This window comes from Ambystoma mexicanum, chromosome 7p (genome assembly GCF_040938575.1).
Source record: "Ambystoma mexicanum isolate Mex_15411 chromosome 7p, UKY_AmexF1_1, whole genome shotgun sequence".
Classification (NCBI taxonomy): Eukaryota; Metazoa; Chordata; class Amphibia; order Caudata; family Ambystomatidae; genus Ambystoma; species Ambystoma mexicanum.
Window position 1 is genome coordinate 880777188 of NC_090939.1, and position 24979 is coordinate 880802166.

Below are 24979 nucleotides of genomic sequence, written 5' to 3' on the forward strand. Positions count from 1 at the left end.
AATGTTTTTCTTTCCGTTTTTTTATTGTCTTCGAATCATCTTCATAATCCATCCTGCGGGCTGCTGTTATACTATTTTGAGGTTCTTTTTTCTTCATGGCAATTTGGATGTTATATGCATGTATGTGCTCAGTTTTTTGATTGAGCCTGTGGTCTGCTAGTGAATGAAATGGTGTCAAAAGCCATTCGTAATCAATTTTCTCTTTGCCATTTTTGGTTGAATTAGAAAATGTTTCTTTTCATTCAGATATTCTTAATCTATTGCACCCAGTGTTCATTTCGATGGTTGGGATTCTTATTTTGCTTGTGGGCTGATTTTGTGCCATCCAAGTCATAGTAATTTTGTGATGGTCCCTCCGTGTCGCAGGAATGATCTCGAATTTTAGAATTTTATCCAGGATGTTTGACAAGGTGAATATTCAGGTCTCTGCAGATGATAATATCCAATTGTTTGTATTTCATTTGCAGCACATCCATGTTAGTTATGACTCCATCTATGAACATGGCATCACGCTTGGTGGGTGTGTTGCATTATAGATTTATGATTCCAATTACTTTTGTCTAAACAGAAAAATGTACCCTTGCTACTATTTATTTTCATATTTTTTCCTTTTTAAAAAGTTAATTATTATTTTTGAAAGGTTTCCGGATTGCGGAAGTCCTAAGGTAAGATTAACCGCTGTTCTTATGTATCCACCCAAATAGTGAAGTTGCTCTGTGTTTCAAAGGACAAATATTACGGTGATGTTTCCAGTGTTTGAAAAATAAGTAAAAGGTAACTAATATAGTTTAGGAAGACTACAAGACAATCACTTTCTACTTCCAAGAAGATCAAAATCATATATTTTAAGAAAAACGGAACACATAATCGGAAGTCAACAAAGTTATAATCTCAACCAAGGAAAGACCAAAATACAAGTACATCCACATGGTACATTGAGAAGACAACGTTTTTTTGGGGAGAGATTACAGTGTACATAAGTGTTTTAACACAATTATATTCACAGAACAAAAACAAAAAAACACAAAGAACATTGGGTTTAGATTCATTTCTTTTCACTAAAGTGACTAAATCATAGAGTAGAGTGCAAAGTGGACATATGCATGATACTGGTTCAATAAATAGACAATATCATTGCCCAAATTGTGGATACTGTTCAGTAATAGTCCCTTTTTGCAATTGTTAATTTCAAGCAATTAATGCTGCAGGGTCTTTGATACAAGATATCTTTTTTATCCTTGCCAACGTGAGGTTTGATAGTTGGAACCGGAATATAAGTTCCAAAGGATCAGGGATATATGTGTTTAATTTGATTCCCTGTCTTCATCACGTTTCGGCGGTATTCTATTGCGATAGGTCCGCCTTCATCAGGGCTCCTAGTTGGGGACCCTGTGGAGAGTATATGGATATCGAGTCAGAGGGGTGGATGTGAACAAGCGGTGGCCCCTTGTACTTAGGGCACTGCACAAAAATATTTTAAAACTCTTCGCACCAGTGGCCGGCTTACCTGCCGGTGCTTCAGATCCCAGAGGTTCGGGTGTAGGCCACACGGGGAGAAAATCAGGCGACAAGATCATGCGTCTGTGTGAACACTGAGAGCTCTCAGGTAGAGTCACAGTCACATCTTGGTGATATCCTGCATAAGGTTTGAAAATAATAGAAAAGAGGGGAACAGAAGCTGTAGATGGGGGGTCTTGCCCCCAAGTTATGTAGTACTAATAGGTAATGGCTAAGTAGCTACATATAAGAAAGGTATTAAAAAGTGGAGAGTAATGCTCTACCAGTAGTGATTACCTGATAGTAAAGAGATTGCATCGCTTGGATACATTTTCAACTGCTTTGTGGAACGTATTACTTTTGTATCTTGTGTTTGTTTTTGATCATATTCATTGTTTTGCTTATGTTCAAGTACCGTGATTTGGATTGGCGTTGAAGGACTCTCTCAGTTGCATATTGGCTTCCAGTTTCAATAATGTGAGAAGTCCAGCATTTGGGCGCCCCTTAGTTCCTATTAAAGCAGGGTTTATGCAAGTTATGTATCCATCACATATCGGTTGCTTAACTATCGAGGTCTCTTGTAAGCATATTATTTCGTACTTGGATAGATCGTTATTTTCTTTGCGGAATAAGTGCAAAGAGCCTCTGGTGTTCCATGAGCATAGTTTTAGGTTCCATTTATCCTTGGGGAGTTGTTATGAATGTGTCTTCTTTTGACCTCTCCACTTGGTTTTTAGTGCATCATTTGCGTTTTGGGCTCGATTGTTTGGTCCATGCATTGTTCTTCTGTTATTGGGTGATCTCATTGTGCTTCTTCGTTTCGATGTGTAACTTTTTGCTTGTTCAGGTGTTTCTGTTGGTGTAGCGTATTGATCTTTTGTGGACCTGCGTATTTCCTGGTGTCTGACTTCTTCATCTCTTTTTCCATGTGATGATGAAGGTGTATGATTCATGTGATAGTTTGACTTACATTTGAAGCCTAGTTGTCTCAATCGCTTAGTGTATTGCATTACGATATCCGCAAGTTAAATGGATCTTTATTGCGTCTGATCTTTCATCTCTCAGAAATTCTACTACTTTAATGTCCTTTGATTTTATCATATGAAGCGATGGCATTGCATGTAGTAGTCATAGCAAGTTAGTTCTGTTCAAGATTAAACCGCCGTTGAGATCTGTTATTCTCTGCACATTAAGCGAGAACTTTGTTAAGTGTGCTCGAGGATCAATGAAGGATGGGAGTCTTAGGTGTTCATTTGTCTTTGTGACAACCTGACTGATGAGCGGATCACGGAAGACCTGAAAGAGGCTTGGTGGGGCCGGGATGCAGATGAAAACAGGCAAAGGGAACGTATACGTGCAGTGACCTCTCCCGAATCTGCATGGTGAACACGAACAACAGGGGAACACCTGCTTATAGGAAGTGTCTTTACACAGAGACGGGAAGGGAAAATGTACCTTTAACTATTTCCCAGGGCATAACAAGCACGAGACCCCAGCGGTCAAAATGCTGTTATAAAACAAGCACAAGGAGACCTTATGAGCGACTTCACAAACAACGTGATTCACTACGGGACAAAACAGAAAGCTTCAGTAAGGCCCAACGGGCTTATAATACCATTAAACACTTACCGATACCATTAAGAATAAAAAGAATGGAAACCAGCGTCCTCCACGAGGCACGAGTGTGGGATCTATTCTGGCAGCCAAAGTCCTCGAAAGAAGCGGGCGGGGCTTGAAGGGGCTTATCAAGCTTTCGGTCGGGGAGTCTACCTGATTGGTTAGATAGGTTCCAGCCCCTATTTAAGAAGGAAATGGGGAAGAACTGGCACATGTGTTTCCTTTGTGTTTCTGAGGTCAGCAGCCCGCGAGGAAGAAGTGGAGGCATTCCGTTGGGCTTACGAAGACTAATCTACGCTTTCTGCCCTATCCTTTAAGGAAGCTTGCTAACAAACACATTTTGGACTCAAAAAGAGGAATTATCCCTGCTTCCTGTTTCTTTTCTTTGTTACCTAAGTCAATAAAGACTAAACTTTGTTGAACAGAACGCCGGCTCATAGTGATCCTTCACAAAAGTGGTGGCAGTGGTGGGATCGAGAATGCTATGGAATCCATAATCAAAGCCCTCCCAGACGGACAGCAGCAACTGCATTAATTGATGCAGGTACAGTCACATCAAGCTCAGACTGACTGGCAGGCGTTACAGCAGGCTCTTCAGCTACAGACAGCCACTCTAGACACCATCAAGCAAATCACTGAGACTATGACTGCAACCCGGGGTAACTCTATAGCCCCAACCAATGTACTGCAAAAGTTCCAGCAAGGAGAAGACCCCAGATATTTCTTTACCAACTTCGAGAGAGTGGCCAGGAATTTGCAATGGCCAGTGGAAAAATGGGGGCACTTCATCGCACCATTATTAACGGGTCCCCTGCAAGGAGCTTTACAGGCGGCCAATCCGGCTGCGATGCTACATATTCTGATATAAAAAAAAACATATTAGAATGGATGGGTGTGGATGAAGAAGCCTACAGGGCTAAGCTAAGGGAAACGTGCCCACGAAAGGGCGAAACCCCCAGACAATTGTATTACAGGATCCATGATCTTTGCGACAAGTGGTTAAAGCCGGCCTCCGGGTCTGTACAGGATATTATGGAGAAAGTCAAACTTGAACAATTTGTAGAGGCACTACCCTCAGCAATACAAAGATGGTTCCACCAACACAATAGGCTAACATTAGCCGAAGCCATTGATATGGCAACAGCCTTCCAAAAGGTAGGATCAAACCGTCCAACCACGGTAGAAATCAGCAAACCAGTACCCAAAAGAGTGGCTTCCCCGGAGGTAAAGACCATACAACCTGAAGTCAAGGGACCACGATGGACCACCACGACCAGACAACCACAATGTTTTGACTGCGGAGATTGGGGACATATTGCCAGGTTTTGTCCGTGAAAACCAAAGCCGGAACCGATGGAAATAGGGTATGCCCAGTCCAGGCAATACCGAAGAAGAAGGGAACCCTATCTGGTAGAGGTCCGGGTAGATGGAAAACCAAGGCAAGCGCTTCTCGACTCCGGAAGTGAGCAGACCGCCATAAAACCGGAAGTAAGTGGGTTGGCGGGGGCGGGAAGACAACCTATTCCAATTACCTGTGTGCATGGGGACACAAAGGAATATCCATCCAAAGAGCTGGAGCTAGAGGTAAAAGGGGTTAGTATGAGGATGAAGATCGCCATAATGCCCCATTTACCAGCACAGGTGCTAGTGGGTAAGGATCTGCCTTTATTCGAAGAATGTGTGCGAGATCAAGAGTGGCTCAGTACAGCCCCTTATTCCCAAACAGAGATTGAACCTAGCATACAAAAAAGCCCAAAGAAAACAAAGAGAGAAGTAAGAGAAACAAAAAAAGTGTGGCAAAAAAAACCCCGATATGTAGGAATAATCGATTGGTTACCAGAATCAGGAAACAAATCCTTCCGGAATGAACTATTAACAGACCCAACTTTGAGGCATGCCCGAGACCAAGCGGTACCATGTGTCAATACAGGAGCTGGGTATCCTTGGTTCAAGTCAAATAATGCGCTGATATACTGCATAACCCTAGACCAAAACGAGGGGGAAATGGAACAGTTACTGATATCATTAGTCTTTAGACAAACCGTCCTAAGAATGGCACATGACGATTTCGTAGGAGGACATTTGGGGAAGGAAAAAACTCAGGAGAAATTACTGAAGCGCTTCTTTTGGCCCGCAGTGTACAGAGAGGTGGCCAAGTATTGTGAACAGTGTCCTGTGTGTCAAAAGACAAGTCCACACAAACCCCAAAAAGCACCATTACATACCATGCCGTTCATAAAAGAACCTTTTTCAAGAATTGGGATAGACCTAGTAGGACCATTGGAACCAAACAGTCATGGACATGTTTACATCCTGGTCATAGTGGACTATGCCACGAGATACCCGGGGGCATTTTTCCATGAAGGGCATTAGTGCCGCCCAAATCTGTAAGCAATTAGTTCAGTTTTTTTCAAGGGTTGGATTACCAATGGAAATTGTGATGGATCAGGGATGTAACTTTGTGTCTGGGTTATGAAGAAGGTATGCCAACAGTTGTGTATTAAACAGATACATACTTCCATATATCACCCTCAAACAGATGGGTTGGTGGAGCGATACAATAAAACCATCAAAATTATGCTCAAAAGAATTACAGCACCAACTGGGAAAGATTGGGACAGAGTATTACCATGGGTTTTAATTATCCTGAGAGACACTCCACAATCATCCACAGGGTTTTCCCCCTTTGAGTTGTTATTCAGCCATGAACCTAGAACAGTCCTCGATATCGCCAAGATGGAGTGGGAAGAACAAGAGCAGGAAACCCATCTTACTGACTACGTAGTTGAGATGCGAGAACATCTTACCAAGCTACGAGAGATAACCAGAGAGAATCTGGGGAGAGCCCAGGCAACCCAGGCTCAATACTATAACCGCTGTACCAGGGTTAAAGAGTTCCAAGTTGGTGACAAGGTGTTGGTTTTGTTGCCCACATCCTCCAATAAAATGTTGGCTCAGTGGAGGGGCCCTTACAAAATTATACAGGTTTTGGGACCTGTGAATTATCTGGTGGAACAAATAGACAGAAGAGAGAAACATCAGAACTATCATATCAATCTTTTGAAGGAATAGAGAGAGCCCGAAGCTAATAGCATAAGGATGAACCAGCTAAAGGTAGAAGGGCAAGAGTCTGCTCTTCAGGCGGTACAATGGGGAAACCAACTCAGCCCGGAGCAGAGAAAAGAGCTGGAGACCCGGTTGCAGCCGTTGAACGACGTGTTCTCATTCTTTCCAGGGAAAACTCACTTGGTAGAACATGCAATCAATACGGACCCCACACAAACCGTACAAGTCCGACCATATAGACTACCTTAGGCAAAAAAGGCAGCCATCCAAACTGAAGTGGAAGAGATGTTACGCTTAGGGGTAATCGAACCACCCGCCAGTCACTGGTCATCACTAATCGTGTTGGTGCCAAGCCAGACGGGACCACCAGGTTCTGCATGGCCTATAGAAAATTGAATGCAATCTCAACCTATCAAGCCTACCCAATGCCTAGGATTGATGAATTGATAGAACAACTAAGCACAGCCCGGTACATTAGCACCATCGACCTAACAAAAGGATACTGGCAGATCCCGTTACGAGAAGAAGATAAACTGAAGACAGCATTTTCCACACCCTCCGGGCTCTACCAGTTTACTGTGCTACCAATCGGGTTACACGGTGCCCCAGCCACTTTTCAGGCATTAATGAACAGAGTCTTAGCACCATATACGAAATACAGCTCGGCGTATTTGGATGATATCATTGTCTTTAGCAACACCTGGGAAGAACACCTAAGTCACCGGGTAAAAGTAGTCACCGCCCTAGGAAAAGCCGGCTTACACATCAATCCAAAGAAAACTATCTTGGCCACCAAAGAAACAAAATACCTGGGTTATCTAGTAGGCGAAGGGCTCATCAAACCACAAGTGGACAAAGTGAAGGCAATAATGCGGTTACCAATGCCTAGCAACCAGAAGCAAATACGGGCCTTTTTGGGGTTCATAGGGTACTACAGAAATTCATACCAATGTTCTCCAGCATCGCCGGACCTCTAACGGAAGCCCTTAAATCATTTTATAAGGGGGATGTATTACAAAACACTTCCGCCCAAAAAGCCTTTTGGGATTTAAAAAGACACATATCTTCACTTCCAGTCTTGAGATGCCCTGATTTTGGAAAAGAGTTCTATGTACAGACAGATGCATCCGGAACGGGACTAAGGGCGGTGCTATCACAAGGCACCAAAGACAATTTGTTCCCAGTGGCATTCATCAGTCGTAAACTTCTGCCCCACGATGTGGCATATTCAACATTAGAAAAGCAATGCCTAGCAATAAAATGGGCCATAGAAAGTCTCTGATACTATCTTTTAGGGAGATCATTCACTGTATTCACAGATCATGCACACCTGCAATGGTTGGCCATACACAAGGACTCACATCAGAGGGTTCTGAGGTGGTTCCTTACACTCCAGAAGTACTGCTTTAAAACAGTACATAAGCCAGCTTCATTCCAGGTTGTCCCAGACTATCTGTCACGGAGCATGGATCAGCCCGACCGGCTCGATGCCAGGGGGGGTGTGTGTGACAACCTAACTGATGTGCAGATCACAGAAGACCTGAAAGAGGCTTGGTAGGGCTGGGATGCAGACGAAATAACACCTTTAAAACAGGCAAAGGGAACGTATACGTGCAGTGACCTCTCCCAAATCTGCATTGTGAACACGAACAACAGGGGAACACCCGCTTATAGGAAGTGTCTTTACACAGTGACGGGAGGCGAAAACATACCTTTAACCATTTCCCAGGACACAACAAGCACGAGACACCAGCGGTCAAAACGCTGTTATAAAACAAGCACAAGGAGACCTTACGAGCGACTTTACAAACAACGTGATTCATTACGGGACAAAACAGCAAGCTTCAGTAAGGCCCAACGGGCTTATAATACCATTCAACACTTACTGATACCATTAAGAATAAAAAGAATATAAACCAGCGTCCTCCACGAGGCACAAGTGCGAGATCCATTATGGCGGCCAAAGTCCTCGTAAGAAGGGGGCGGGGCTTGGAGGGGCTTATCAAGCTTTCGGTCGGGGAAGCTACCTGATTGGTTAGATGGGTTCCAGTCCCTATTTAAGGAAGGAAATGGGGAAGAACTGACAAATTCGTTTCCTTTGTGTTTCAGAGGTCAGCAGCCCGCGAGGAAGAAGCAGAAGCATTCCGTTGGGCTTACGAAAACTAATCTACGCTTTCTGCCCTATCCTTTAAGGAAGCTTGCTAATAAACGAATTTTGGACTGAAAAAGGGGAATTATCCCTACTTCCTGTTTCTTTTCTTTGTTACCTTAGTCAATAAAGACTAACCTTTGTTGAACAGAACGCCGGCTCATAGTGATCCTTCACAGTCTTTTCTATTTTTGGGAATGCTGCATTTGCTTTGTCTCGTTCGCGAAGTCTCATTTGGGCGGTTTTCCTATTTTGCAGACTTTTCGCAGTATTCTGTGTTGATTCATTCTCATCGTCATATTCAGCAGAGGAGGTTGCAGTTTGTTCTACCGACCAGTCTATTTCGTTTTCTGAGATGTCTTCGCATGAGAGGATATCGTCTTCCGATGGATTAGTGTGTCCTTCTTCGTATTCATCTATAATATAAAGAGATGATGCTTCTTCTGGCATATTCATGCTTTCCTCTATTGTCATTACACAAATGTCTTCCGTATATGTGGATAGGTTCATCAGCAGATCCATTTGTAGTTTGTTCTCTAAAGCTTGTTCTTTATTTCGGACATTGGGGCTTGTCTGTTTTATTTGATTCTCAATGATCACTTTTGTTCTTGGCTTCTGTTTAGTTTCCTTTTGTATAGGAAATTTGATGGAGGTTGTTGGCATTGTTAGGTTCCTTAGGAAAGCACGCAAACCTCTCTTTGTCATTTTGGTATTCTTTTTGTTTGACTTTTCCTGTGTTTTGGGTATATTCATGTTAGTCTTGTTTGCTGTTTTCTTATTGCTGTCAAATATTGGAAAGGATTCCGCTAAATTTGCTGTGACCTGCGGTTTTTGGTGTTTGAAGTTATCGTGTGTGGCTCTGTGTTTAATGGTGGTACTTTCGTTCATTGTCTGTTGTGTTTTTTGTTTCTTTGGTTAGGTTCCTTTTGCGGCTTCTTTTTGAGGTAATTCCACTTTCGGGGAGCTAGGAGGTACGTATTTTTATTCTGTTTATTTATTGTGTTATCATTATTTTTGTTTCTGTCTTCTCGAGGGGCATTCTTTTCTTGGATGTTAGATCCTTTGTTCTTTGTCGCTTGATTTGCGTCTTGTGACGTACAAATTTCACTTTCTAGATTATTTTCTTGTTTTTCCATTTTCTCTTGTTTAGAGGTTAACAATGTGATTAATGCTGTTGTGATTTGTTCTTTGTCAGCACGGTCATTCCTTGCAATGTCAAAAAGACGGCATTGCCATTGGTGCGTTGCTTCCGACTCAGCGTCCAGTCTAGTCTGTATTTTAGTGGCAAAGGTTTCCATGAAGATTTTTTTGTATGTATTAGGGCGATCAGTGTTTTGCATGATCACGCATTGTGTCCCTGATAGTTTTGTAAAGTTTTATAAATGGCGTCATTGCATGGCTGGGAGCTGCCATCGGCACGTTTTGCAGTTCCACCATAGTTGTCGGCATCGGAATATTGTATTTGTCCTTCTGTGAATCGCATTGACATATCCGGTCTTCGTTATTACAATGATTATTTTTCATTGTTGTTCAGGAGTTCTGAGTTGATTTGGTGTTTTTCATGTTGAATCCTTTCCTTTGTCTGTGCCTTCTCTTGGTTATCTCCACTTGATGTTATAGGTTGGTCCTTTTCTTCATGTCTCGGTGTAGAAGTCCTGTTTGCTTCTCGCAGGTCTAATTTGGACAGTAGCAAATTTCCAAATACTTTGTCTTTTCGCACGATTAGTCATTAAAGTTTCTATTTCTGTAATATCAAGGGACAATCTTGCAAGGCCTCGATTTTCAATCTCAGGTGTGGGCAGTTTGTTTATTGTGGCGCTAAACCTAGTTTGGTCGTGGTTCTTTTTGCCACAGTCTCTTCGCTTGTATAGCCCTTTTTTGTAGGGTATGTGGTGTCATGACATTATCTTTTAGTTGGAGTTGTGTCAGGTCTTTCTCTGTGGTTTTATCATTGTCATCGTTCTGTCTTAATGTCCACTCACGATAGGCTTCTTTCGTTTCTTTAAATTTGAAAGAAGTACTGTTATGTTCATTTGACTTAGCTTGGGGGGAACATGTCGTAATAGATCTTTTCTTTCTGAGGGCTGTTTCTAAGATTTGTGTTTTTATTTGTTATTTTAGGGTCTATTTGTTCAGGGTTTGGTGGCAGCTGCACAGTAACGTAGCTAGGTGTGTTGTTGGGGCCATCTCCAATTTCAGATAAGCTCTGTTTTATTTCTCGAAGGTTTTCTCTTGCTCTGCTTGTGATGGAATTTTCTTTGTGGTACTCCTTTGTGGGCTTGGCTCTTTCGTATGTGTGTCCATTTCATTCATTGCTGGGTCGCTTGCGTATTTGCGCGCTCCTTGTTCTTTTTAAAATTTTAATACTGAGCGCGCCATCTTGCACGGTGAAAGGGGCGGCTCTAGCGGAGTTGAGGTAGTAATGTGGATGGCTGTTTCGGGTATCAAGCTGTGTTTTGTCCGGTATCTTGTTTGCAGACCGGTCGAGGCAACCATTATTTCAATCTCAGCGTAGCTCAGACTGGGCACCGACTCTGTGTCGCTCTCCGGTGGGTCGTGTGCTTTTTGCAAAATCTTCCTCCTCTGTCGCTGGAGTGGGGTGATAAGACTCAGGATGCTGCAAAAAGATTCGGATCCAGTGTCCTGTATACTCTGCTCTGTTAAGGGCTCAGCACCAGCACTGCTGTGTGTATAGTACGGTAATGTACGATCTAGCACAATAGGAAGTTAGAGGTCATGGAGGCGCTTGCAAGCACAATTAGGGCGTAGGACAAACAAGAGTCATCATGATAGACTTGTGCGATTAGGACAGCCTAAAGGGTTCTTGCTGATCAGAGTGTTAAATATAATCGGAGCAATTGTGAATACAATTTTTCATTCGTTGGCACGGTCAAGAATCATCACATAAAAGGAAGTCAAATAAGTTCTACCATGTCCAGACCGGCCAACCCAGCCCAAGACAGCCACAGACAGCCCTTAACAACAAGGCTTCTCAATGGCACGTGAGCCCAAAGGCTGTTATGATGGTCTGGGTAGTGTGGGAGGGGTTTAGGCACTTAGTAAAAATGCACATAAAATGCACCTACAAACAGAAAATAAAAGAAACAAGAGTGTATAAGCACCTTTTATCCTATGTGTGCTAAAGTCCATTTACAAACTTTTTCATGTAGTGTACCGTTAGAAGCACGGAGGAGAGTTCCAAGGAGTCCAGCCACAGACAGCCCTTAACAACAGGGCTTCTCAACTGCGCGCGCGCAATGGCGCGAGCCCAAAGGCTGTTATGGTGTTCTAGGTAGTGTCGGAGGGGTTTAGGCCCTTAGTAAAAATCCATATAAAATGCACTGTTAGAAGCACGGAGGAGAGTTCCAAGGAGTCCAGCCACAGACAGACCTTAACAACAGGACTTCTCAACGGCGGAAGTTTACTTAATATTGTTGAGCCTGTTGGTCTCAGAGGAAGGGGGTGGGGGGTCTACAGTGAAATGGGTTAATGCTCCTACTGCATGTATCTATTTGTAACTGAAGGTAACACATTCAGTTTGGTATACAGTGATTATAACAAAAAATAATAACAAATATCTTTTTTAGGGAAAAATAAATGACGAAAACATGTTGAATTATTGGTTAAAAGTATATATGGGGTGGGTAAGAGATTACAAAGAGTGCGAGTTAGGAGGGGGTAATAAAACGGGGGAAACTGGGGGCTGAGGGGGCCCAAATTAAAAGAGAAAAACAAATCGACATGTTATCATTATTTTTCTTTCACTGAAAAAGTTTTCATTATTTATTTATCCATTATACAGACATAGAACCATTCAGTTCCTGGTCAGATGCTGATACAGGTTTGCTTGTTATGCTGACATTGAGAAGGTGCCCTGTTTGATTCCCAGCACAAGTAACTTATCAACACTGACCCCTGCGGCCCCACTTTAATACTCATTTTTTCAGGACAGTTTGGAGCAGAGAGACAACCTCTGTATGAGGGTCACATAGGCCAGAGTTCATAAAGCAAAGGCACAACCGATAGTGGCCATGCAGGCACCTGGAGGGGCACTGGTAATCACTCACGGCCCCACTCGTTGCTCGCTTTTTAAAACTGTCCGCCAGCCCCGTCCCCAAAATTATCAGGGTGATTCCACTCAGGCATCCAACTTGAAATTAGGCAGCTCTGTTATGGCAGCATCCAAATTACATCATGGTGCCGTGATTGGATGGCCTCCCGCGCGCCCCCAATCTATCTCACCCCATTTCACAGCCTCACAAGTGGGACACATATAAAAGTACATTAACACATATTTGAGCCATCCCATAATCCTGCCATATAGCTCATTTGGTCAGCAAAATGCCACAGTGCTTCATGAAGAACAAACAACGTGGAAAAAAATCATCTGGCTGCTGAAAATCTCTACCCAGGCCTAGCAACTGAACCCCTCCATTCCTTCAGGTGTCTGGTACACAAGTGCCATTCTTCAATGTGCATATAATTACCTTTTCGATTCATAATGGTTAATGTTATCAACTCCTCCCTTGGTTCTCATGATGCAGGACATCTTCTCCATCAGCAAGCGGTTGTCTCTTTCAATGATTGACAGGCGTTCCTCCTCCAGCTGTGGGCAAAATAATCCAACCCCAAAACAATCAACCAATGAGTATGCAACTGCTGTGATTTCATTTCCACATCGAAAAACAGCAAGGTGGATAACCACGTTTCCAAAGGCCACGAATCAAGAACTGGGAACATATAAACTTGCCGCATGTATACTATATTTTTACAAAAGGAGCAAGATAGGATATGTACGGTAATTCTATATCCAGCCACACTTGACCACAAGCCTGTGAAGCCGGCAACTTGGTATATCCGACCCACACAACAAGAGACTTTTGGTGCATTTGAGTGCTTTAAATTGAATTGTATTTGTTTATTATTTGTATCGCACACCAAACCCTGAGGCAACTGGGCGCTTGAGAGACGTAAGGTTACAGACATAGACAAAGTCAGGCATACAGATTATCATCAACAAATGGACCCTGGTTACAGGCAGGGGAGTTGCTAGGTCTGGAAAAGATCCGGGGCTAAGCTAATGTCCAGGCTGTCAGGACTCGGGGCTAGCTAGTCTTTTGGCTGTAGCTCCTGAGCTTCTATCCGGGGCTACAGCCAAAAGATCCGGGGCTATAGCCCCCTCAGCCCCCCCCTAGCAACGCCCCTGGTTACAGGTGGGTCACGTAATAAGATACAAAGGTAGAATGTACAGTGGTGAGTTGCGGTGGCTGGGCCCTGGCGTCTCAGGTGATGGTAAGTGCTACTTACTGAGGAGGCCTGCTACTCAGCCAGTTTTTTATACTGGCTTTAAAAGTGAGGAATGAGGGTTTGTGTCTGAAGGGGATGGGTAAAGAGTTCCAGCGTTTGGCTGCTTGAACTGGGAAACTAGCCCCCCCCTGCTGTTTTTAGATTGTATCTTGGGACCACTAGATTGTGGGACTGCGAAGATCTGGTGATACGTGTTGGTTGGTGAACGCAGATTTTTTCTGCCAGGTATTGTAATTTGCATTCTATTGAAGAATAAAAGAACAATTAATGGATGTATGCAGCTTTGTTTTATAGCTGTTAGTACTGCCTTTAGGCCATTTTAAAGCACTATGGGGAGAGGAGAAATGATGTATAACAGGGAGGACAGCAGAAGAGGAAAGATGCTGGAAGATAAATCCAGGGGGTGCCAGTGGAAGAAAACTTGGTCTGACAATGAGTTAAAGGTCTGGGGGCACATTTGGATAGGGACAATGAGCACCAGAAAGCATGTCTCCCCGCTCATCAGGTAACATCAGGTTTTTCTATTCCAAGAGACATGGGCAACTGCCCGGGTTGAATTCCAGGGCTACAAAGTTTACCAGATTATGGCCCAAAAGAGCCCTAGAGGTAGATCCTGGGGCGGGTTGTTAACTCTGATTGATCATCTCTCAATTGGCATGTTGCCAAACGGTTGGCTGAATCACCTGACATACAATATCTTGAGGTCTACACTACCGATTGCCAACCGCTCCCCTGGCCACAATAAACCAAAATCTACGAACTCGTACACTTACATGAAGCATCCGATTTGTAGAAGATCTATCTCCACATAGCTGGGGATTCTAATCACCAAATTGAGCCCTTGAGAGAATTGGAAGGGTTGAGGGAGGACCAGGAAGAGGCTTTTGATATTTCATCCTTGAAGGCACTTTACCAAAGGAAATCACACTGCTATGCAATGGACACAGCATGTGTTTTGAGCCTACTCAAGGTTATGGCCGCCATGTTAACGATCAACCGCTGGCAACACGTATATTGGACCAAATAGCTCTAGCTTGATCGATTACGTCTTGGTATTTGAGCGTGACTGGTCTGCTGTGAACGTTTTTCTTTAGTTTATGCACGTAATGAAAGTGACCATAATGCATTGTACATTGCCCTTACTTACGCATGGAATATCCCTTCCAGGCCGGATGCTCACCCAGTCTCCAGTGTTATTACAGTGATTAGACATGTAAAGTAGAACGATCAAATGTTAAGAGCTTGGCGGCTGGGCGGCAGGGGGTTGAACCTGCCCTGGGAGAACCGCGTTAAGGATACTCTTTTGTGCTTGATGAATCTGCGTTGTGAACAAATCCCGATAGAGTCGACAGAAACGCTATTGGAAGAGTAAAGATGGCCATGGTTTGCTATACAAGAACAAAAATGGTGGAGTGGAGTTGTACATTGAAACTGGGACCTGGTTACTTTGGTATAAAGGGAGATTTTGGATTTGAAGGGTTCCTTGATAAAGTTAGTCGCCTCTTTGCAGAAGCCCTATATTTGGGCTTTAGGTTGGGAACCATGAGGGTTGCCTCATTTACAAAATCATGTGGCCTGGGAGGCTCAAGCATTTTCCCTGTGTCATCATGTGGAAGAAACCATGCCCCATTTTTAGTGCCCTGAGACTATAATATATAAAGCCCCTCTTGAGAGTAGCAGGGGCACGCACTATAGCAGAAGCATTGGTCCTTTTGAAAAAACGATGACAATCTGCCTACTGTGTTAGTTGTGGCAAAGTATAGATCGGACATGGCTCGCAGGACTTGAATAGGCCATGCGAGATAGGCCATGCGAGCTGAACTGGGTGTTGATGGCGTGCCATTTTGTTATACTTACCCTGTTTTATTGAATGAGTTAGAGCTGTGTCTAACAACGAAAGTTGTACAACTCTCACAGTAAATGATTTTAAATAGGGGCTGCGAGTTATCTCTGCCCTCGAGTGTCTGGAATTAATTGTATAGTCCCCCTCCAAGCCATTTTGTATCTGTTTTTTTATCTGTTAGATCTATTATTTCGCTCTGAATTAATGATGAATTAGTAAGTATTGCATATTTGCTTTTCACATTATGGCTAATGCCGAATAAAGTATGAGGATTGATTGATTTCATTCAGAAAGCAATTTGCGCATCGAAAAAAAAAACATTTATTAAAAGAAGTTTCCAAAGGCCACGAATCAAGAATTGTGAACATATAAACTTGCCGGATGTATACTATATTTTTACAAAAGGAGCAAGATAGGATATGTACGGTAATTCTATATCCAGCCACACTTGACCCCATCCCTATGACGCTGGCAAATTGGCATGTCCGTCCCACACAACATCAAGAGACTTTTGGTGCATGGGAGTGCTTTACATTGACTTTTAATGTGCATTCCATCGAAGAATAAAAGATCAATTAATGGATGTATGCAGCTTTGTTGTATAGCGGTTAGTACTGCCTTTAGGCCATTTCAAAGCGCTATGGGGAGAGGGGAAATGATGTATAATAGGAAGAGGAAAGATGCTGGAAGACAAATCCAGAGGGTGGCAGTGGAAGGAAACTTAGTCTGTTAGTGAGTTAAGGGTTTGGGGGCACGTTCAGATAAGGACAATGGTCACCACAATGGATGTCTCCCCTGCTGCCCCAAAAGTGTCTCCACAACAGCCTACCCTGTGCACCGGCTCTTGCCTGGATGACCCAGTTTACCCTGTGCACCGGCTCTTGCCTGGATGACCCAGTTTAATTGTACGACACTTTACAAAATAATGAATTCGTGCCAGTGACCATTAAAAAAAAACACAGTTTCAAATTTACAATAATTGTGAAAAATAGATTTGAATAAAGCGCAAGAAAAGTTACACAAATGTAGCACCCGCACTCTCCACTGAGCATTGAATCACTTATCAGCAGCAGAAATTGACCTTTTAACTGCCATGGGTCCCCCCCACCCAGTGCCATGGCCTTTTTTGGTGATTTTGGTATTTAGCCATTCAATGCCTTCTAACGTTTTCTCTTTCATTAACCCCTTAAGTGCCAAGGACGAGGCATCTCGTCCTTGGCAACATGGAGGTAATCCCAAGGCTGCACCTCGGTGCCTACAAATAGAACAGGTGCCTCAACAAAGTGGCCATCCACATCCTATGCTACAGGTAAGGCTTGCGCAAGACGTAGGCAGCCCATCTTGCAGAGTTAAGTGGTACCAAACCAAAGACTAAACATATTTAGAACTTGTTAAGTGAAGGAAAGGGGCGGGGTCTATTCATTTTCAGGAGAAACCGTCTGGGCTTCTGTTTATCGCTGATACTTTGGGCGTCATTATTAGCAGAGCCGCGCAGTAAATATGTACCACTGCGTTACTGCACCACTGTACTATGGGTTTGATGCTAAAGTAGATAAAGCTGCTGGCAGTAGATCCTCCTCCACTTTACCCCCAAAAATCATCAAAAACGGTAATAACCGTTTGTGGTAATGCCACAAAAATCCTATTGTAGTCCTAAAGACTCCAAAAATGGGCATTTACACTGCCTAACCACCATTTTTAATCCCCTGATGATGCCATAGGACCAATCAGCGGTAACAGTAAATGATTTTGGCAGTAATTCTGTAGATTTACTGCTGGGTTAGCACCCAAATTGAAATGATGCAAGCATTGGAAAAAGTAACCTATTCACAAAGGGTCTTCAGCATTTCAAAGCACATACAAAATAGTATGCGCTGTGAAATGCGTAATAAGTGTTAGGAACAGGCACAGGTGGGTTTGCTATGCATGGGAGGATAACTTGTGACCCTTCTGTGCATTTTCTTTTTCAGTGCGACAGCATCAGTATCAACTACTGCTGTCCCATTTGCATTTCCATATCTTAAGCAGACAGAAATGAATCTTTCTTTTTTTTTAACACATTTCACGTTGACGGGCGTTTCAAAGGAAGATTGTCCTACTTTGTTCACTATGAGTCCCGATTCTCTTTTCACTTGTCTTTTACGGTACCAGCACTATTTTCACCAGTGAGTTCCATCCCAATATGACTGGGTAAGGGACTCTTACATTTTGTGGCACTTTGTTGAACCCATTTTGAGTACAAAGGTGGAGGCTACCGCTAAAGGTGCCATGTAATCTTCCTGGGTCAAAAGCCTGACACCGACAGCTGTACTGGTTCTGGGTAGTGTGCGTGTATATTAAGATAGCATCTGCATGATGTGGATATTATTTGTACTCACAGAATACCTTTCCTCCCAGAGGACATCTAAACATCTATGTCTCTACCTGTGGTGTTCCCCAGGGGTCTAACCTCTCTCCCTGGCTATTCAACCAATACCTGGCACTTCTTGCCCACCGCGTTGCCACTCTCTGCCCCAACTTTCAGTGCTATGCAGATGACACTCAACTCATCTTCATGCTCCCTTCCGCTACCTGTTCTCCTTTTCTCATCTCTGAATGTCTGTCCCATCCAGGAGTGGTGTTCCACCAATGTTCTCTGCCTTAATGCCAGTAAGACCGAGATTCTCCTCATCGGCACACCTGATCCCTCCTTTCCTGTCACTCTCTGGCTGGCCTCTCTTGGCACTCTCCCTGCTCCAACCTGTGAGGCTAAAGACCTTGGGGTTATCTTCAACTCCACACTTTCCTTTTCTCCTCACATCTCTGACGTCTCTAAGAAGTCACACTACCAGCTGCACCTCCTCAGAGGTATTCTTCCTTTCCACTCCTTCCCCCAGAAGCTCACTGTCTCCAGAGCTCTGGTTTTCTCTAGGCTGGACTATTGCAACAGTCACTTTCTCAACCTGCCTTCCTCTACTCTCTGTCACCTGCAACTCATCCAAAACAGGACTGCAAGACTTGTCCTTGGCCTCAACCCCAGGATCGTATCTCTCCAGGACTGAAATCTCTGCACTGGCTCCCAGTGGCGGCGAGGATTAAGTTCAAAACCCTCTCCATTGTCCACAAGGCCTTCTGGTGCCTGGGACCTCAATACATTCAACTCTCTCTTCCTAAATATCTTCCTTCTCAAGCTCTTCTCTCATCCGCCTCCAACTCCCTCAGGGTTAGTCGCTTCTTCAAGCAGCGAGTTGGTGGTAGATCTCTTTCTTCTGCTGGGGCCTCCCTCTGGAACAGCCTCCCTGCCTTTCTGAAACTTGAGTAGAACCATCTCTGGTTCCGGAAGCACCTCAAGAGTTTCCTCTTTGCTTCTGCTTTCTCTCCTCCTCTCCCCTGCTGATCACCTGGCTGAATCTGAAACTGCACTGGTTACCTGGCTACCCTCTGATCTCCAGCCCAGGTCCCTTCCCCACCAGTTGCACGCCGGTGCTGCCCCCTTGGCAACCCATGCACTTGGAGACTGTTTCTGTATCCCTACAGCCCCTACTAGCACTCGACACCTGATGTCTGCACTTACCCTTGCACTTGCCATCAGCTGGCCGCACTTTTATGAATTTTCTTTATTCATTTGTACTGTTATCCTATGTACTGCACTGCCCTCTCCCCTTTCCCCTCGCACTTTCCCCTTCTCCCCTCCCCTGCACTTGCATGATCTCAATGTCCCCTGGCCTAGTAGGATCGTTGTCTCTGTCTTCCCTCTGTTTACCCTCCCCTGCCTCGTCATGCTTTGAAACACTTGTGTATAGGCATGTTATAAATGCCATATCATACCATAGCAAGCCTTCAGTGCTAGATTCAGTAACCAGGCAAATATCCTTTCTTTTCCTTGAGTGTAATTGGGCCGAGACCCATAATACCCACGAAGGGTCATTTTTCTGATGAGCGCTCACCCCAAGAGCTCACAAACGACTTTGTGGTGTTACCTGAGAGTGATTTCAATGGGTTGAGTGTATGGTATTCTTCTGGAATCTCCATGTCCTAAGGTTGCCAGGATAATGCCCGTGGAATATGTATTTGGCAGCCACTCCTGTTTGGCTGGCCCTCAAATGTTTGAATGGTGCATGCATGTATGATTGATGGTTATGGATACCCTCTACCCTCCAGTGTGGCATAAAAGCTGGCACTCTGCATTCAGGAACTTTATAAACTGCTGGGGTTCCATCCTGAAACTCCTGGAGAGAGGACTGATCTCACCTAGAGAGAGGGCGACAACTGAGGTTCTGGACCAGCATCTTTTGGCACCCCGAAACTCTGATGATGGAGCTCTGGCTCTCTCCTGAGCGGATGGAACTGTGTGTCTGGTGCTCCTCTCCTCTGATCCACTTGGAACAGCTGGATCATTTCTTTAGGAAGTCAGGTTCTTCAACTGTCAGGACTTGCTTGTGTGCATTAGCTCTGTATAGCACATCTTCCTGGTGTTCCGCCATGGCTGTGGCTTCTTCAGGACCCTTTACTCAAAGGTTGATCTGTGAAGTGGGACTCAAGTATGGACTTCTTGTGGAAGGCCTCCAGTGGTGTCTACTGCTGCACTTTCTATGAACTATGACCTGTGGCACCTGGAGAGGGTCATCATTGTTGAATCTTCGTTCTCAAGTCGGTGAGTGGCTGTTTCTTCACCTGCAGGTCTTGAGGTTCCTTTCCACCTCACCTCAGCTCAGCGTTCAAGTCCATTTATCAGGAGCCAGAGTCTTCTGCCACTGACCTTGTCCCTCCAACTGTCATCCGCAATTGTCCCTGTTGCTACGCTGCAGACTCTTTTCTGGAACTACGCTGGCTGCAAGTCTTCATCTAAAGTTCCTGTTGGGGGTCCACCTATTTAGACGTCGGGGTCGGTTCAGTTGTTTCGTGAATGTCAGGCTCCTGTGCTGATGTAGCCCACACAGAACAGGAACACTCACCTGTGCAAGCCGCTGTCCTGGGGTCTAGTGAGTGCAACTCCTGAGCTGGACTGCCTCAGGTAAGTCCTCCAATCCATTAGATATTCTTTGTGTCCGAACAGCTTTGAGCCCATATGCAGAACTCTTACTTACCTCCATCTGATAACATTGGTCCAATGTTTCCTATGGGTCTGTACACCTGATATCGGGACTTGTGGGTATTTTTGATCTCCAAAGCCTCTGCTATGTGGAACGGAATGGTGGATGTCCGTGTCTTGTTTGTATGTTTCATTGTCCGGTGTGACCACTTGCTATTTGTTTGTCCATGTACTGCACATTTATTTTGAAACATTTACTTATCTGTATATTTTGTAGTTTACACCTATGCCCAACTTTACTATAATGCATATATTTTAACAGATATACATAGACTAGACATACCCTTATTGTTTGATAATCAAATGTATATGCTGTACCTCTAAACCTGGAGAATTGCCTTGATTTCTTTAGCCGCACTGCCGCTTTGAGGGTCAGGAACTCAAAGGAAAACACCCTGCTGATCATTTTCCTCAAGGTACAAATTGCACAGAGAGGGCGGTCAACGTGTGCACTTTTGTGCACTGCAATCTCTCCCATGCAATTTTTTTAAAAATTGTTTCCGTGCATTGAGGGTAAACTAATACCTATAACCGGGAAGACCCGAGTTTACATGCCACTTTAACATGCTGCTCATAAAGGATTTGTAAATGACCCCACGCCTTGTATGTGTGGGGCGAGCGGGGCGGGTGAATTCCTATGTAATATGCCTTTTCCATAATAGGCTAGCAAGGTTCGAATTCCATTAATCCTACATGTTGCACTCACAGAATGTTTTTCTTCCAGGTTTTCCCATCAATCCCTGCTTTACTTCCTGTTGTTTTCATTCTTTTATTGTATCCCTTTTTCTGTCCAAGGTTTCTTACAGGCTGTTAATCCTCACGCCAGATCCTAGCTCCCAGTTTTGACCCAATCTTTAAATATTGTGTACACTCAGCTATTGTCTGCTTCCCTGTGTCCTCTCCAGACTCTTTGTCAGGCATCATTTTGTTCTAGGGTGGGCAACTTTATGAGATCCTTTTGCGGGACACAAGGCAGCGATGACGTCACTGCGTCATTCACCGGCAGAATCAATGCATTGCACCCGCAGCTGCTGATGTCAGCAGCTGTGGGTGCAATGCAATAGCACTCTTATTCACAGATTTGCTGCCACTTACCAGCCATTGTCATTCCCATTTGTGGGAAATGTATGTATATGACCCCCTCCCCGCTCCCATTATAGGAGCGGGGAGGGGGTCATATACATACATTTCCCACAAATGGGAATAACAGTGGCTGGCAAGTGGCAGCTAGTCTGTGAGACAGCGCCCTGCAGCGGCCGGCCCCAGCCCCCAGCATGTCTAATTCTGCTCAAACAGAGCAAATTGGGACAACCCCACGTCCTACAGAGCCACTCGGCAAACTACGGGACACAGTCCCCAATTACGGGACAATCCCGCAAATTACGGGACAGTTGGCCACCCTATTTTGTTCATGTTTGTTTTGTGCTTTCTTGGCCCTTTGGATCTAATATCTGGGTCTGAAAATGTTTTGTACTACACCTCCCATGATTCTGCATCATTGAGTATGCTGGCGAGGGTGAATAGGAGTGTAGTCGAAAACATTTGAAGAGCCAACGGTTGCAGATCCTTGAGTGGATATCCTAATGTGTGATTATCTGTCAAACTCTGTTTTGAGGTGGCTTCTATCATCATGTAAATACCTTGTCTAATGTCATTAAGTTTATGAAATAGAAACAACTTGCCAACATTCTGTCTTGAAGATGAGTTGTCGTGGCATCTGAAACACAATTCTACCAACCCCAAAGAGCTCACAATATTATATTTATATTTTTAGAGTCTTGATCATTCACTATACATCCTTAGTCCTAATTTAAGTGTGGCAAGCTCCTCGACCAAAAATAAGGAGGCATCTAGTGAGATTTCCAGGATCGGTTTGCATGTAAACAGAGTGGGCTTAAATGCCCCAGGCTCCAATTGGATTCAACAGAAATAGTACACTGAGATAATTTTGTGGTGTAAGATAACTACAAGACAATAATTCCAATACAATGGCACTGGACAAATGCATCAACTATGATGACAAATATGTCACTGAACTGCTTGAAAAAGCATCCTTCTTAGGAGGCTCGGCAGAGGCCACCACTAATATAACAAACTGGGATGACCTAAGCAACATGAAAAAAAGATTAATAAGAACTGAGCTACATGGTTCCATCATGCTCGAATACTTGAGGAAAGGGACGCTACCCCAAGGTTTGGTGGTAAGAAATGAGCCAAGGCTCTTTTTGGATAACCCAAAGTTCATATTACAGTGGAGCTACGTTGCAAACAAGTGCGGTCGGGATTGGTTAATATTTATCATTGATACGGCTACAGAGATGACTGAAAAAATTCTAATTGACCTTAAAAAACTGGACGAGGAAATACAAAAAGCAATACCTCTAGAATGATATAAGAAAAGATTGGACAACCTATTGCTTGAAATGAACATCTTCAAGGAGGATACCTTACGAGAACGAGTAAGAAGAATGAATAAAGACCTCACTAATTACAGTCATGACAAAGCCTTTCCCTATACACAAGAAAATTATTTCACCGAAGGCGGACAGGGGAAGAAGAAAGTGTCATTTAGGAACACGTCCTTCAGTTCCAGCGACGGGAGCTCCTATGGAGATACCGGGTCATTCCATGGTAAGCCAAACCGACGCAACACACGGAGAGGAAAAACTCCCGAGGCCGGAGAGGTAACAGGGGAGGTGGCAACCAAGGAGGCAGAGCAAACGACCAACAGCATTTTTTAGAGAAGGGCCCGGAGGCCTGGGACCTGGAGCCTCGAGTCATCCGAAGCATGCAAGCCTTGTGGTAAACCTCTGTGATTATCAACCTACCGATCTTGAAATGCAGGTTTTGGAAAAAGGGATGGGCTTTGTGCCCACTAATTTACACAGTCCCTTTACCTTCCGGCAGGAATTTAACCAGCTCATGAGGAAAATCCACTTACACCAATACTATGAGGATCAAACTCATGAGCAAGACACGTCGGATTCGGGCCTCTGCAACAAATCCACTTTTTGTGTACCATTAGCAGCTCAGAGCCCAGAGGCTCTTTTTATTCAGAAAAGGGTACTCCAAGAGGTGAAACTGCTAGAAATACAAGAGAAAGGAAAAAAGATCTACAATAATACTAGCCGTAATGAAACACTGGCCCTTAAACAACTTTCATGCAATCCAGCAATCGTGATACGCAAGGCAGACAAGGGAGGTGCGACTGTAATCTTGAACCATGCAGATTATGTAAGAGAATGTAATCGACAATTGCTCGACCTTACCTGCTACCAACCTCTCATTGAAGACCCCACCCTTCGCATACTCAAGACAGTTACCCTCAAAGTCATGAAAGGGAAAGAAAGAGGCTGGATCAGCCATAAAGAATGCGACTTCCTTATTAAAGACAAACCTCAGATTCCACAACTCTACACCCTTCCAAAAATACATAACGCTATGGTTAATCCACCAGGGAGACCAATAGTCTCAGGGGTTAATTCAGTCTTAGAACCCCTATCGCGATTTGCCGATAAATTTCTCCAACCAATGGTGAAGAAAATGGCCTCCTTTGTTTTAGATACCACGCAGATTATTTCAGAGGTCGAAGGCTTGAATTTTGACCCAACTACTGAGATCCTGGCTGGCCTGGATGTAGTGGCCTTATACACGAGTATTCCCCAACAAGCATCCTTGGACGTGCTGGAGGAGAAATTACTAAGAGACCACATTGGAAGAGTACCCCAGTGTCTTTCATTCTGTGGTGTGCACAGATGGCGCTAATGGAGAGCTATTTCCACTTTAATGGAGAATTCTTTAAACAGGTCCAAGGCACGGCCATCAGTGCTACCCTGGCCCCGAATGTTGCCAACCTGTATATGGAGGGATTCGAGACGAATATCATCATGGACGTAAACAATTCATTCATCGGCCACATCAGAAAGTGGCGGCGCTGTATAGATGAAATTTTTATCATCTGGACAGGTAACAAACATACCCTGGAAATATTCTTTGACTAGATTGACCGGCAAAACAGATTTCTACGGTTCACACATCAACATAGTACGAGAGGTCTCGACTTTTTAGACATCACCACCATGGTAGATTCAGACACCAAGAAATTATATGTGAAACCTTGTAACAAACCAACAGACAGAAATTCCCTACTGCACTATTCCAGTTTTCATCCCTGCCATGTACGCGACAATTTACCGTTGGGCCAATTCTTGAGGTTGAAAAGGAATAGCACTAGCGCAAGAGATTTCCAGACTGTAGCCAGCAAAATGAAATAAAAACTTAACGAAAGAGGTTATCCGAAAAACATCACCCTAAATGCATTAAAACGGGCCAACAACAACAATAGAGAGGCACTTCTGGAATATAGGGACCAACGCACAGTGAAAGACAAAACCAACCAAATAGTGTTCGTGAATACATATAGTCATCT

At 44.0% G+C, this 24979-nt stretch overlaps 1 protein-coding gene across 1 annotated transcript in view; it reads right to left on the bottom strand.

Moving 5' to 3' along the window:
- CFAP97D2 (CFAP97 domain containing 2) overlaps positions 1-24979 on the bottom strand; it is a 211647-nt gene that overhangs the window by 119016 nt on the left and 67652 nt on the right. Inside the window, exon 3 of the mRNA XM_069637120.1 lies at positions 12817-12935. Within this exon, the coding sequence (XP_069493221.1) occupies positions 12817-12935 (119 nt within the window). The remainder of the gene's footprint in view (positions 1-12816; positions 12936-24979) is intronic.